This window comes from Hylobates moloch, unplaced genomic scaffold (genome assembly GCF_009828535.3).
Source record: "Hylobates moloch isolate HMO894 unplaced genomic scaffold, HMol_V3 SCAFFOLD_12, whole genome shotgun sequence".
NCBI classification, from domain to species: Eukaryota; Metazoa; Chordata; class Mammalia; order Primates; family Hylobatidae; genus Hylobates; species Hylobates moloch.
Window position 1 is genome coordinate 19,795,521 of NW_026652287.1, and position 13,052 is coordinate 19,808,572.

The following is a 13,052-nucleotide window of genomic DNA, read 5'->3' on the forward strand; positions in this document are numbered from 1 at the left end:
GGGTGCTGGGGGTCTGAATCCTGGCCTCCCCCTGCCTCACAGAGCCCTATCTAGGCCCATCTACTTTGGGGTCCCAGGGGCCGAGGTCATCTTTGTCTCCCGCCCCCACCCAGGAGGACACTGCTAGCCCCTTGGCTTTGCTGGAAGAGCTGACCTTCGGGGACTGCCGCCAGGACCTTGCCACCAAGCTGGTGAAACTCTTTCTTGGCCGGGGACTGGCTGGACGCTTTCTGGACTATCTCACCCGGCGTGAGGTGGCTCGGACCAGTGAGTTGCCCGCACAACCCCCGACATCACCGCCCTCAATGGTGGGCTTGCAAGAGGGTCCTGGGGGAGGAATGGGGAGGCCTCAGGCAGAGGGAAAGGGCTCCTTTTTCTGTGGGTCCCTGTGCTGTGCACCTCCAGACAGTTGGGAGCCCCATTGCAGGCTCAGGCCCTGGTTTTGCTACTTGTGAGCTGTGTGACCTCAGGCAATTCACTTAACCACTCCGGGCCTCTGTACTGTGAATGGGGTTGATGTTTTGGGTCTTCCTGATTCTTGGGGCTGGAAGAATCATGACCCCCACCTTGGGTGAGTGGGGTGAGCTGGGTCCACCTCCCTAAATCCCAGCAAACACTTCCTCCTGTCCTTCCAGTGGACCCCAACACCCTCTTCCGTTCTAACTCCCTGGCATCCAAGTCGATGGAACAATTTATGAAGGTGAGTAGGTGAAGGCCTGGGGGACCGGGCGCAGCTTCCTCAGGTACCTCCTTCCCAGTGCCTACTTGGCTCCCTCACTTGGCTGGCTTCAGATGGCACTGAGCGGCCGAGCTGCAGTGCTGGTGGCTGGTGCCCGGCCTTGCCCTGAGTTGCAACTGGATGTGTCCCCCACCCCAGCCCTGGCCTCTCTCTGAACCTCTTCCTGCATGGTCCCCCCCTGCACCCAGCTCATGGGCATGCCCCGGCCTCGCCCTCAGCCCCACCCTGTGTGGTGCCCCCTGCCCCCAGCTCGTGGGCATGCCCTACCTGCACGAGGTCCTGAAGCCTGTGATTAGCCGCGTCTTTGAGGAGAAGAAGTACATGGAGCTGGATCCCTGCAAGATGGACCTGGGCCGCACCCGGTGAGCAAAGCCTGAGGACCCTGACCTTCCGAAGGCCCCCTTTGGCTACCCGGAGCCTTGTCTGGGGGCTGGGTTCATGCTGACTGCCACCCATCCTGGGGCTACGGCTGCTCAGGAGCTCGGCGGCTGATCTCAAAGCCTTACACACAAGTCCTTAACTCCTCAGGCTGTGTAGCATAGGGGTTATGGTCAGGACTCTGATGCTAATCTCCCTGGGATCAAATCTTAGCTCTGCCACTACTGGTGGGCAAAATTGCCAAAACTTTCTGTTCCTCAGTGGTTAAGTTTTTTTTTTTTTTTTGAGACAGGGTTTTACTCTGTCACCCAGGCTGGGGTGCAGTGGTGTGACCACGGCTCACTGCAGTGTCAACTTCCCGGGCTCAGGTAATTCTTCCACCTCAGCCTCCTGAGTAGCTGGGACTATAGGCGCACACCACCATGCCCAGCTAAGTTTTTGCATTTTTAGCAAAGACAGGGTTTTGCCACATTGCCCAGGCTGGTCTCGAACTCCTGGGCTCAAGCAATCCTCCTGCCTTGGTCTCCCGAAGTGCTGGGATTACAGGTGTGAACAACCGTGCCTGGCATAATCAGATTTTTTAAATTAAAAAAGCCAAAATACTGATCCAATGTTCTTCTACTTAATGCACACACTACTTCTAAAATGTCCCTTATCCAGCTGGTGAGAATATTATCACCTGAGACATGGGGCTGATGACCTCTGCTCCGTTAACTGAGTCATGAATGTGCTCCACAAGCACTAGTGATCTTTATTACTGTGCTGCCGGGGGTCCCCGACATTAGTTATATTTACTGCTGTGCTGCTGGGGGTCCCCAGCATTAGTGATCTTTATTACTGTGGTGTTGGCGGTCTCTGAGTGGGCCTGCCTGCAAGGGAGATGGTGGGGTGCTCAATGAGATTGGGAGGAAGCAGAGCAGTGGCTGGGGGTCATTCCACCCCTCCGTGGGCTCCTCCTCCTTTCTCTCCAGAACCTTCTCCTGTCTAACCTACAAGCCCGGAGCTGTGGAAAATGGTTGCTGGGGTATCCACTGGGGACCGTGGCAGAGACAGGAGAGGATCTTTCCTTGTGCTGTCCGCACCTTCTGACTACCTTAGAGGCAGGCATCCCGACCCCCTCTTACTGATGATGCAGCTGAGCCTCAGAGAGGGAAGGTCACTTGCCTAAGGTCACACAGCCAGGAAGTTACAAAGCAAGGATTTGATCCCAGGCCCTGAGCAGAAGGGCACAGTCCATCTGTGAGACTCCAAGTTGAGGGCTTTTCCTAGCACACTTGATAACGGTGGAGGAAACTCAGTGGGCACCCATGGTGACAGGGGCATCTAGGGACCTGGACAGGGCAGAGTGGCAGGCAGGCTGTGGAGTTGGCAGTCCTGAGTTCTATTCTCAGCTGTGCCATCTCCCCAGTAACCTCTCTGAGCCTCAGTTTTCTTATCTGTTAAATGGGAGCAAGTAAGGCTACTTACCCCATCAAGTTGCTGTTAGGATTGGAAGAGATCATGGCAGAGACAAGTCCAGGGCTCAGCACATTGGGTCCAGGACACAGTGGGGCTGGGAACCCCCCAGCTCTCAGTCTAGGCGTGGGCAAGACAGACCCTCAATCTGTAAAGAAAGAAAGGAACACAATAATTGCAGATGGAAAAGTGCTGTTCTATCATCCACAAAACAAAACAATGATTGAGTGCCAGGCTCTGGGCTGAACACTGAGGATACAGTAGGGAACAAATAGTCCCAAGTCCCTATTCTGGGGGGAGACAGAGAATGAGCAACTGGAGGAAGAAGGTTTATTTATTTATTTTTTTTGAGATGGAGTCTCGCTCTGTCACCCAGGCTGGAGTGCAATGGCGCGATCTCGACTCACTGCAACCTCCACTTCCCAGGTTGAAGCGATTCTCCTGCCTCAGCCTCCCGAGTAGCTGAGATTATAGGCGTGCACCACCACGCTGGGCTAATTTTTGTATTTTTTGGTGGAGATGGAGTTTCACCGTGTTGGCCAGGCTGGTCTTGAACTCCTGGTCTCAAGTGACCTGCCCCCTCGGCCTCCCAGAGTGCTGGGATTACAGGCATGAGCCACCGTGCCTGATCGGAAAAAGGTTATTGAATGGGACCAGGGAATGGAAAAAACGAGGGAGGGGAGAGGCCTGCAGTCTTCCAGAGGGTGAGGACAGGGGCAACCTCACAGGGGAGGGGACATCTAAGCAAAGACTTGCAGGCGGTGAGGAAGGGAGTCTTGCGGAGATTTAACATTTAAGGAGAGAGTGTTCTGGGGACGGAGATGAGCCAGTGCAAAGGCTGCAAGTTGGGAATGAGCTCGTCGTGTTTAAGCAACAGCAAGAAACCCGGTGGGAAGGGGCAGGAAGGAGGCTGCGGAGGTCGGGGGAAGAGGAGTCCTCTCTGAGCTCAGCGGGGCCGGGAGGGTTTGGGGCAGGCAGGTGCTGTGCCCCGAGGCTGAGCTGCTCCGCCGGCCCCTCCAGGAGGATCTCTTTCAAAGGCGCACCCTCGGAGGAGCAGATGCGGGAGACCAGCCTGGGGCTGCTGACGGGCTACCTGGGGCCCATCGTGGACGCCATCGTGGGCTCCGTGGGGCGCTGCCCGCCCGCCATGCGCCTCGCCTTCAAGCAGCTGCACCGGCGCGTGGAGGAGCGCTTCCCCCAGGCAGAGCACCGGGTGCGCCGGGATGGGAGGCTGAGGCTGGGGACGGGCCGGAGCTTGTCCAGGGTCACTCGGAGGAGTCAGGACAGAGCTGGGACCAGAACCCAGGCTGCCAGCACTAGAGCATTCTGTCCTGGCAGAAGTGGGGACAGCGTTCTTGGCAGGGTCCGGGTCCCAAGAATGATAGTAATAATAAAAATAGGCCGGGCGCGGTGGCTCACGCCTGTAATCCCAGCACTTTGGGAGGCCGAGGAGGGTGGATCACTTTCAAGTGAAGTCAGGAGTTCGAGACCAGCCTGGCCAACATGATGAAACCCTGTCTCTACTAAAAATTCAAAAATTAGCTGGGCATGGTGGCTCACACCTGTAATCCCGTCTACTCCGGAGGCTGAGTCAGGAGAATCGCTTGAAGCCAGGAGACAGAGGTTGCAGTGAGCCGAGATTGTGCCACTGCACTCCAGACTGGGTGACAGAGATAGACTCTGTCTCAAAATAAATAAATAAATAAAATAAATAACAATAATAATAATGGCAGCTAACACTCTATGTAGCCTGACCATGGGCCAGATCTTGTTTTAGGTGATTTACGTATTTATTACCCCATCTAATCATAACATGCAGCCTGTGAGGTGGATACCAGGATTATTCCCATTTTACGGAGGAGGAAACTGAGGCCCAGACAGCTTAAGTCACACGGGTAGAAAGGGGTGATATTGGGACTGGCACTCACCCAGGCAGGCTGACTCCCGAGTCTGTGCTCATAACCAGCAAATAATAGAGTCTGGCACAAAGTTAGTGCTTCTTAAAATTCCAGATGTAAAACAGACAGAGAGAGAGAGGAAGTAAGAGAGAAGAACACAGATCTGGCATACAGTAAGTGCTCAGAAACACCCAGAATAAAGTCTAAAAATAAATCCCCGCAGGTGTAGTGCTATACCAACATGGATAGAAAAGCTGAAAACTCAGATGCTGTGAGTTTCAGGCAGATGAGGCACAAGAACAAAGTAGGCAGCGCGTGGGGTGGTAGGGAGTCACGCAGACTGTGGCCAACTGAAGCCCCCAGAGCTTGTCTAAAGGGGGCAGCTCCAGGGGATCACTGCCATATAGGAATGGAAGCCCAGTACTGCCAGATGTTTAGAGATTCTGGATTTTATGTGAGGTTATTTATTTATTTATTTATTTATTACTAACTTTTGAGACGGGATCTTGCTCTGCTGCTCAGGCTGGAGTGCAGTGGCACAATCATAGCTCACTGCAGCCTCTATCCCAGGCTTGAGTGATCTTCCCACCTCAGCCTCCCGAGTTGCTGGGATTAGAGGGGTGCACCACCACACCCAGCTAATTATTTTTGTAGAGAGAGGGTCTCACTGTGTTGCCCAGGAAGGTCTTGAACTCATGGCCTCAAGCAGTCCCCCTGCCTCAGCCTCCCAAAGTGCTGGGACTACAGGCGTGAACCACCGCGCCTGGCCTAGTCTCTTATTTTTAAAATGTCAGCATGAATTCACCTGAAAACCAAACACACAAAAACATTTTGGGTCAAGCATTACAAAACATTTGTGGTTGGAGTGGCCAGTTTGGGACCCCGTGGTTGAATGCTCAGCACACCTCCCGAGGTGGCTGTCATTGTCCTCACCTGCAGATAATATCAGGTGAGATTAACTCTTACATAGTGCTGATGTATCAGACCAGGGTTCACTTTGCAGAAAGATCTAAGACCTGTTACGTGTTGGCAATGTCGTAACCCACTTCCTAGAGCCTCATTTGAGAGCTTTTGATTTATGCCACATCTCTCTCCACTTCTGTTTACAGATAGGGAAACTGAGGCCCAGAGAGGCAAAACACCTTGGCCAAGGGTTTTCTAGACTCCCAGCTGGGGTCTCTCCCCTCCTCCCCCTCCTCCCCAGCTGAGGAGTAAGCTCTGGGCCTTGACACTGGGATGTAGCTTGGCTTACACCTCACCTTGCTGGGCTGTCACCTGGGCTGCCAGCAGAGGTGTTAAGTGGGGCACAGCTGTGGCAGGGAACAGGGAAGAAAGGAAGGAGGCCAGCTCCCCAGACAGCCTAGACCTTGTGTGGTGAGCCAATATCAGTGACATCCAAGTGTCCTCTAGTTCTCAGCTCCCAAGGTGGGCCTGGAGCAGGGACTTTTTCAGGCCTGGGGAACCCAGGGAAGCCCCTTTCTCTGCTGCACTGACGCCGATTCTTCACCCTCAAAAAGGAGGAAACAAATGAGCTGATGTGAAGACTAAAATTACCCTGGACTACAGATGGCGGTGGGGTAGTGGTGGCCTTGGGGACAGTTCAGGCTCCAGATGGAGGGGAAGATGCTCCCTCTGGGCAGTTTCAGGTACCCGGCTCCTGCAGGGCTCACTGTCAAGGCCAAGATTCCCCAGGAAGGTGGCACACGCCCCGGGGAGGGCATGTTTCATGTGTGACTACAACCTCTGAATAAACACAGGCGCAGACTCTCAGGCTAAATATAGCCTGGCAAGTGTGAGAGGTGGGTGGGGAGCTGGTTTGGGGGGAGCAAGATGCACCCAGGATGGAGAGGCACCCTTCCCTGAGTCACCTCTGTTGGTGCTGGGGAGCTAGCCTTACCTTTAGATGGGCCAGGCCCCGGATTCACATGGAGGGGAACCATACTCTACAGTTTGCAGAGGGCAGAGGTGCACACAGGATGGACTCTGGAGCCCATTAGACTGGGTTCACTACTGAGCCTCAGTTTCCTCATCTGAAAAAATGGGATAATAGCACTTACCTACCCACATGGGGTTGTTTGAGGACTAAATGTGATAGTTCAGGCTTGGTTTCTAATACTTAGTGAGGGCTCCTTGCTAGCTGGTGTTGAATGGCAGGAGAGTGTGGTGAAGAACAGAGAGTTCAAATCCTTGACTGGGCGAGGTGGCTCATGCCTGTAATCCTAGGACTTTGGGAGGCCGAGGTGGGTGGATCACTTGAGGTTAGGAGTTCAAGACCAGCCTGGCCAACATGGTAAAACCCCATCTCTACTAAAAAAAAAAAAAAAAACAAAAAAAAACTGGCCAGGTGTGGTGGCATATGCCTGTAATCCCAGCTACTTGGGAGGCTGAGGCACTAGAATCACTTGAAACTGGGAGGTGGAGGTTGCAGTAAGCAGAGATTGTGCCACGCACTCCAGCCTGAGCAACAGAGCAAGACTCTGCCTCAAAAAAAAGAAAGAAAGAAAAAATAAATAATCAAATCCTGCCTGAGTCCAACTCCTGGCTCTGCCACTTATGGCTGTGCAGCCTTAGGCAAGGGACTTTCCCTCGCTGGGCCTCAGTTGCCTCCTTTGTAAAATGGAGATATGATCCTTCCTGGGGTGAGTATTAAATAAGCGAATGTATAGAGAGGTATCTGTCCTGCTGCTGTTATTATCATAAATCACAGGTCTGGGTCTGAATCCTGACTTTGCCACTCATTAGCTGTGTGACCCTGGGCAAATCACTTGATGTCTCTGAGCTTCTGCTTCCTCATCTGTAAAATGGGAATCATGATGGTGCCTCCCTCTTAGGGCTGTGCTCTTGGCATAGTGCTTGGCACAAAGCCAACTCTGGGGACATTTGGCCAAATCTGCTTTTGTAGGATTGGTTTTGTTATTCCATTTTCCAGGTGGGAAAACTGAGGCCCAGAGAGGAAAAACTTCCTCGGCCAGCCAGTGTGGCTTCCTGGTCAATTCTCCATCCCACTTCTCTTTGCACCACGAATTTCTAGTCCTTGCTTCCTCAGTTTACGCAGCTGGGAAGTGGGTTTGGGGGGGCTCCTCTTACCTTCTGCTCCTCCCAGCAGGATGTGAAGTACCTGGCCATCAGCGGATTTCTCTTCTTGCGATTCTTCGCACCTGCCATCCTTACCCCAAAGCTGTTTGACCTTCGGGACCAACACGCGGACCCCCAGACTAGCCGCTCACTGCTGTTGCTTGCCAAGGTGCCAGCCATGGGTTTCCCCCATCCTGGGAACTCTTAGCCAGGGAAAAAAGCATGGTAGGAGCAGAACTGGGAGGCCAGACCCGCAGAAGACCCAAAGAACACCCGAAGAAACCCAAGTCTGAAACACCACCGTTAGCATTCCATCCCAAGGGTGAAGGCTGTCATCATGCATTCCAATTTCCCCTTTGGGAATGAAAACCCAACCCTTCCAGAAGGAAAGTGGAAAACAGGCTAGCAGTCATTCACACCTTAGTATGAATTAGATCATCCTTTGCAAAGGGCAACAACTTGAGATTCTGCATGAGAGTATGCATGGTAGGACTGAGCAGTTCTTGGGGAGGGTCTGGGCTCAGGGGGGAACAGAAGAAGGTCAGTGGGGTTGCAGATTCCAAAAAGAGGAAGGGGAAACAGACATCACCTAAGGAAGGTGTTGAGTCTTCTTATTGATTTATTTTTTTCCTTGAGACGAGTCTCGCTCTGTCACCCAGGCTGGAGTGCAGTGGCACGATCTTGGCTTACTGCAACCTCTGCCTCCTTGGTTCAAGCGATCTTCCCACCTCAGCTTCTGGAGTAGCTGGATTTACAGGTGTGAGCCACCACGACTGGCTAATTTTTGCATTTTTAGTAGAGATGGGGTATCACCATGTTGGCCAGGCTGGTCACAAACTCCTGACCTCAAGTGATCTGCTTACTTCGGCCTCCCAAAGTGCTGGGATTACAGGCGTGAGGCACTGTGCCCGGCAATATGAGTCTTCTTTCATTGAGCACTGATTTGGGAGCCAGGAGGGGCCCTCCCCTCTGCTGTGACCTTGGCCCCAGCATCCCTCGCTTCTTTGCTCCAGGCTGTGCAGAGCATCGGAAACCTGGGCCAGCAGCTGGGCCAAGGCAAGGAACTGTGGATGGCCCCCCTGCATCCCTTTCTGCTGCAGAGCGTCTCACGTGTGAGAGACTTCCTGGACCGGCTGGTGGATGTGGATGGGGGTGAAGGTGAGTTCCTGTGGTCCTGCCACATCTGGCTTCTCAACCCAATTGAGGCACCACTCAGGGACTTCCCCTTTCCCCCACCAGCTCCTCAGCACTGAGAATGTGAATCTGTGGGTCAGTCAACTAACATTTCCTGACACTTACTGTGCTAGGCCCCAGAGATGAACAGAGCTCAGGTGCTGTCCTCCAGGCCCATCCCCAGCCAATGTCGGGATGTGGCTGTGGGCGGGATCGTGCCATGGTGTGCATGCAATTGACAAACATCTGTTAAGCGCTCACTAAATAATAGGCACAGTTCTAGGTGCCGGGGATGCAGCAGTGAACAAGACAGAGAAAATCTGATCTCACAGAGGTTTTATTTTGTTGGGGACCACAGGCCATTAGCAAGATAAATAAGCAAGTTATGTGGTATGTTAGAGAGCTGTACGTGCTAAGAAGGAAAAAAAAAAAAGGAGGAAAGAACAGAGACCTGAAAGGGAAAAGATAGAGAGCCGTGAGGATCCTGGGGAAGAGTGTGCCAGGCAGGGCACAGCACGTGCAAGGGCCCTGAGGTAGGAGAGAGAGCAGCACTGAGGACACCCGTGAAGAAGAGTGAACTGGGGGCAGTGGGGAGGCAGAGAGGCAAGGCCAGAGAGGTGAGGGGGCCAGATCATGTGGGGCCTCATAGGCCTTGGGAAGAATTTTAGCTTTGACTTGGAGTGAAACAGAATCACAGGATGATTTGTAGCAGGAAAGTTGTGGTTGAGTCCGTACCATAATGTGGGGCTCAGGTCATAACCTAGTTGGATCCCAGTCCCATTGGAGCAACCTGTCAGAACGTAGAGCCTGGTTGTGGCATGGTGGGGTCCTTATGGTGCTGGGGTGGGGCGGTGGGGCTGTGTCCTGGCTCCCTGAGCATGGTTAAATGCAGGACATTGCCTAGATGGGACCCCATAGGGCGTGGCTGCCCCTGCTGGCTGCCTGCATACTGTCTGCAGATTTCTCTGGTTGGAGAGAGGTCTTCAAGGGCTACTCTGCCCGCCCCCTCCTCCCGGCCTCCATGATTGCATCCCCTATTGAGGGAGTGGAGTCTGAAGTTATCGCACTCGTCCTCCTGCCTCTAGGGGAGCAGAGAACCGTGCCCGTCCACTGAGGTCCTCCCTGGGCATGCTAGTGGAGCAAGGTGAGCCTGGATAGGGAGGGCTCACTGTCCACCGTCTCTCTTCTCCCATTTCCCAGGAGCTGGTGTCCCAGCCAGGGCCCTGTTCCCGCCCTCGGCCATTGTTCGAGAAGGCTATCTGCTGAAGCGCAAGGAGGAGCCTGCCGGCCTGGCCACGCGCTTTGCCTTCAAGAAGCGCTACGTCTGGCTCAGCGGAGAGACCCTCTTCTTCTCCAAGAGTCCTGAGTGGCAGGTGGGGTTCCAGTACACTATGGAGGGCTTTCCGGGGGTGGCCTTTTTCAGGGTGCTGCCTCTTTGTACCCGGGGGAAACTGAGGCCCACAGTGGGGCAAGGCCCCAAGGTGCCATAGCAACTTAACAATGACAAACTCTCAGGACAGGCTCTGCTCACAAGTTCAGGCCAATGTGGGCACAGGACATGGACAGGCACCATCACACATCCTTCAGAATGTGCACATGCGGTGGCGGGGATATGCCTTCCAGATGTGGATGCACACAGGACAGGGACGATGCTGAACTGCTCTCCAATGCTCCCACCCGGATCTAGAGCGCATGCTAGTCAGACGCATAAAATTGAATGTGTTCACTAGGAACGTGTGCAGATGTTCAGGCACATCCATCCAAGCATTCATTCACTCGTTCATTCATTCAGCAAACATTTATTGAGTGCCTATTATGTGCCAGTGTCCTAGGCACTGGAGATACAGAAGTGAACAAGACAGGTGAAAATCCTGCCCTCGTGCGGCTGGCGTTCGTGACTAGAATGCCCCGAGACACGTGCTGGAATCTCCTGAATGGGGAGCTGTGTGCACACCAGTAGATGATGACGGCTAACGCTGGGAGGGGAGCCCACACTTACTGTTTCTATTTTATCAGAAGAATGGAGATTCTAGGGGTCAATTCTCTGGGTTCCAATTTTGGGTCCGCCTGATGAGTGAACTTGGAAGGGTCATCTATCCTCTTGCACCTCAGTTTTCTCATCTGCAGGTTGGAGAGAATAACAGAACCAACCCCAGAAGTTTGTTGTGATAATTAAATAAGTTGATCAATGTAAAATGCTTGGAATTGCGTCCCAAGTACCATAGAAGTGGTAGCTATTATTAACAAGGAAATGGATGCCCAGAGAAGTTGTCACTTAGAGAGGTGGCTGGGCACGGTGGCTCACGCCTGTAATCCCAGCACTTTGGGAGGCCGAGGTGGGCAGATCACTTGAGGCCAGGAGTTCGAGACCAGCCTGGCCAACATGGTGAAACCCCGTCTCTACTAAAAATACAAAAATTAGCCGGGCATGGTGGTGCATGCCTGTAATCCCAGCTACTTGGGAGGCTGAGGCAGGAGAATCGCTTGAACCTGGGAGGCAGAGGTAGCAGTGAGGCCAGATCGTGCAACTGCACTCCAGCCTGGGCAGCAGAGCGAGACTGTTAAAAAAAATAAATAAATAAATAATTTTTTAAAAATAAAAGAGGATAGGGCAGGACTCATGGAACAGCTCACATGGATGGACAGACGAGCACACAGGGCACAGACTTACAGGGTTGAATGTCCCGCCTCTGGGAACTGACTCCACCTGCTGCACACAACCAGACGGAAGCTGTCCCCACCCCAGCCCTAGCCCCCAGCCCATCCTGCAGCGACAATCCTCTTCCCCAGATGCGCCACTCCATCCCCGTGTCGCACATCCGCGCCGTGGAGCGCGTAGACGAGGGCGCCTTCCAACTGCCCCACGTGATGCAGGTGGTGACGCAGGACGGCACGGGGGCGCCGCACACCACCTACCTCCAGTGCAAGGTGAGACCCCGCCGCGATGGGGAGCGGGGGGCATCCCTCTGTTCCCACCCGCCCCCTGATCGCCTCCCACTCGCTGCAGAATGTGAATGAGCTCAACCAGTGGCTCTCGGCCTTGCGCAAGGCCAGCGCCCCCAACCCGGACAAGCTGGCCACCTGCCACCCCGGTGCCTTCCGCAGCGCGCGCTGGACCTGCTGCCTCCAGGCTGAGCGCTCAGGTGAGGGGGCAGGGCGGACTGCAGGCTCCGCCCTCCCCACCCGTCAATCAGCGGGTGTCCCACTTCCGCCTGGGCTGGCTGTGCAACCTTGGGCAAGTTACTCAACCTCTCTATGCCTCAGTCTCCTCAACTGTGAAATGAGGTTGATAACAGTGCCTATCTCATGGAGATAATTAAATGACTTGATTTACACAAAGAGCATAGAACGCTGCTTGGCGCATGAGACGTGCTATTTCTAAAGTACTCACTAGGTGCCAGCTTCCAGTAGTGCCCAAACATCATGAGCTTGTTCTCAAGAAAGATGAGTGCATAACCCAATAATTTTTTTTTTTTTTTGAGACAGAGTCTCACTCTATTGCCCAGGCTGGAGTGCAGTGGCACAATCTCAGCTCACTGCAACCTCTGCCTCCCGGGTTCAAGCAATTCTCCTGCCTCAGCCTCCTGAGTAGCTGGGTTTATAGGTGCGTGCCACTGCACCCAGCTAATTTTTGTATTTTTAGTAGGGATGGGGTTTCACCATATTGGCCAGGCTGGTCTCGAACTCGTGACCTCAGGTGATAAGCCCGCCTCAGCCTCCCAAAGTGTTGGGATTACAGACGTGAGCCACCGTGCCTGGGCTTTTGTTAATACGATGTTATAAGTGCCAAGGTGAGGCTTTTGAGATTCCAGTGGATGCCTCTGACCCAGCCTCAGGATGGGGACTCAAGGAGGGCTTCCTGGAGGAGGTGCTGCTTAAATGTGGCCTGAGTAGAGCAGAAGTTAAGCAACGACATTGGAGACAGAACTGGGAGCTGGGGGTAAGGAAGTGTTGCAGGTGTCATGAGCAAAGGCCTAGAGGTTGGGACAAGGTAGGGTGACGGATGGAAAAGGGTCTGTGTGACTGGAGCCTAGAATGAGGGAGGAGTACTGGGAGAGGCGAGGCTACTGCTAGAGTCTGGGGAGCAGAAGTGGGGCTGGATGGGAGTGGAGGATGTAAGACTCAAAGGAAGTAGTGGGGTTTTTTGTTTTTGTTTTTGAGACAGAGTCTCTCTCTGTTGCCCAGGCTGGAGTGCAGTGGTGCAATCACGGCTCCCTGCAGCCTCAAACTCCTGGGCTCAAGCAGTCCTCTCACCTCAGCCTCCCAAGTAGCTGGGATCACAGACATGTGCCACCATGTGAGGCTTATTTATTTTTTTATTTATTTATTTTGAG

General features: G+C 53.6%; 1 protein-coding gene across 1 annotated transcript in view; it reads left to right on the plus strand.

The window, feature by feature from the left end:
- The window catches only part of RASAL1 (RAS protein activator like 1), a 36,408-nt gene that overhangs the window by 19,597 nt on the left and 3,759 nt on the right, over positions 1 to 13,052 (plus strand). The window contains exons 10-18 of the mRNA XM_032168608.2: positions 114 to 267; positions 636 to 700; positions 989 to 1,101; positions 3,593 to 3,785; positions 7,577 to 7,714; positions 8,559 to 8,703; positions 9,919 to 10,091; positions 11,509 to 11,646; positions 11,726 to 11,861. Of these exons, the coding sequence (XP_032024499.1) occupies positions 114 to 267; positions 636 to 700; positions 989 to 1,101; positions 3,593 to 3,785; positions 7,577 to 7,714; positions 8,559 to 8,703; positions 9,919 to 10,091; positions 11,509 to 11,646; positions 11,726 to 11,861 (1,255 nt within the window). The remainder of the gene's footprint in view (positions 1 to 113; positions 268 to 635; positions 701 to 988; positions 1,102 to 3,592; positions 3,786 to 7,576; positions 7,715 to 8,558; positions 8,704 to 9,918; positions 10,092 to 11,508; positions 11,647 to 11,725; positions 11,862 to 13,052) is intronic.